General features: G+C 51.4%; 1 protein-coding gene across 1 annotated transcript in view; it reads left to right on the top strand.

The window, feature by feature from the left end:
- RHPN2 (rhophilin Rho GTPase binding protein 2) overlaps positions 1–1666 on the top strand; it is a 49703-nt gene that overhangs the window by 34893 nt on the left and 13144 nt on the right. Inside the window, exon 7 of the mRNA XM_018570744.1 lies at positions 274–398. Within this exon, the coding sequence (XP_018426246.1) occupies positions 274–398 (125 nt within the window). The remainder of the gene's footprint in view (positions 1–273; positions 399–1666) is intronic.

Here is a 1666-nt window from a genome sequence, read left to right as displayed (position 1 = left end):
GGGGGGGTTTGACTGCTGGGTGTGGAGATTGGGGAGGGGGGGGGGGGGGGTTAAAATGAAGTGTAGTGTAATTGCACTATAACCTAAGTGGACTGCAGCCGTACCGCACAGAAGGAGGCGGGTGAGTCACGTTCTGATGGTTTACAACTGTTTTTGGGAGATAAGCTCCAGTTTTATTCGGCTGTCAGGTAGGAGGTTCCCCTTTTATTGCATTGTCGGCATATTTGAGATTGTGGAAGGTTTAACGCCTGTCGTGTTTTTCCTTTTTTGCAGGCATGTCGGACGCCCAGCAGAGACGAGTCTGGGATAGATATGCTAATAAGTTATTTTCAACAGCTCGGGTTCATCGAGAACCGCTTCTTCCCAGCCAGCAGGCACATGGGGACCCTTTTCACATGGTACGTTCACCTATGTGCAATAAAGCTGAAACTCTCATTGAAATTAATTCCGTAATAAGGATAGAAATCCAAATGCCATTGCAAACCCAAATATTACCATATAAATGTAGCGGTGACATCATCACTGTGCTGTACATAGCCTGAGCAGAGCCCAGCAGGCACCACCCACTACAAAAAACCTACAGGAGGGCGAGGAGACAAGACCAAGTTACCCTGCACAGGGAGAAAGAGTAGCAGTGACTGGTCTTTATTACAGGAAGCTCCTCCCACTACGGGCTGCCTGCAGAAAACTACAGGAGGTGGTGAAGGCAAGACCAGTCACCCTGCACAGGGAGAGAGCGCACCAGTGACCGGATTTTATTACAAGAGGGGGCGGAGACAAGACCAGTCACCCTGCACAGGGAGAGAGAGCAGCAGTGACCGGTCTTTATTACAGGAGGGGGCGGATACAAGACCAATCACCCTGCACAAGGAGAGAGAGCAGCAGTGAGCGGTCTTTATTACAGGAGGGGGCGGATACAAGACCAGTCACCCTGTGCAAGGAGAGAGCAGCAGTGATCATTCTTTATTACAGGAGGGGGGCGGGGACGGGACAAATCACCCTGCACAGAGAGAGAGCAGCAGTGACCGGTCTTTATTACAGGAGGGGGCTGATATAAGACCAGTCACCCTGCACAACAAGAGAGAGCAACAGTGACTGGTCTTTATTATAGGAAGCTCCTCCCACCACAGGCTACCTGCAGAAATTTACGGGAGGGGGGCGTAGACAAGACCAGTCACCCGGCACAAAGAGAGAGCGAGCAGCAGTGATCATTCTTTATTACAGGAGGGGGGCGGAGACGAGACCAATCACCCTGCACAAGGAGTGAGAGCAGCAGTGACCGGTCTTTATTACAGGCGTGTGCATTGAGTTCCCAGCTCCTTCTCCCTCCCGATGGTCTCATGTTCACACTTTATTTTACACTACCTATAATGCAGCAAGAGGAGTAAGTCTCCCCTCTCCGGCAGCAGAAGGCTGCAAGTCGAGCTAACAGCATTGGGATCTACAGTGGATGGATCTTACAACCAGAGGGGAGATTTTAGGGGGAGAGGGGTAGATGGTTCAACTCATGTGCATCTACCAATAGCTGAGCCCCCCTTTTTGGGTTGACTTTCCCGTGCAATGACTTCCCTCGCCACGTTATAGGATGGCATTGAATTGATGTCCATGACTCAGGAACGGTCGGTGCTTGTTCAGCCTTACAACACTAACGCCCCCCCCCGCCCCC

Source organism: Nanorana parkeri, unplaced genomic scaffold, assembly GCF_000935625.1.
Source record: "Nanorana parkeri isolate BGI_ZX_2015 unplaced genomic scaffold, ASM93562v1 scaffold1590, whole genome shotgun sequence".
NCBI classification, from domain to species: Eukaryota; Metazoa; Chordata; class Amphibia; order Anura; family Dicroglossidae; genus Nanorana; species Nanorana parkeri.
Note: the sequence above shows the minus strand (reverse complement) of the source record. Positions and strands in the feature narration are given on the sequence as shown.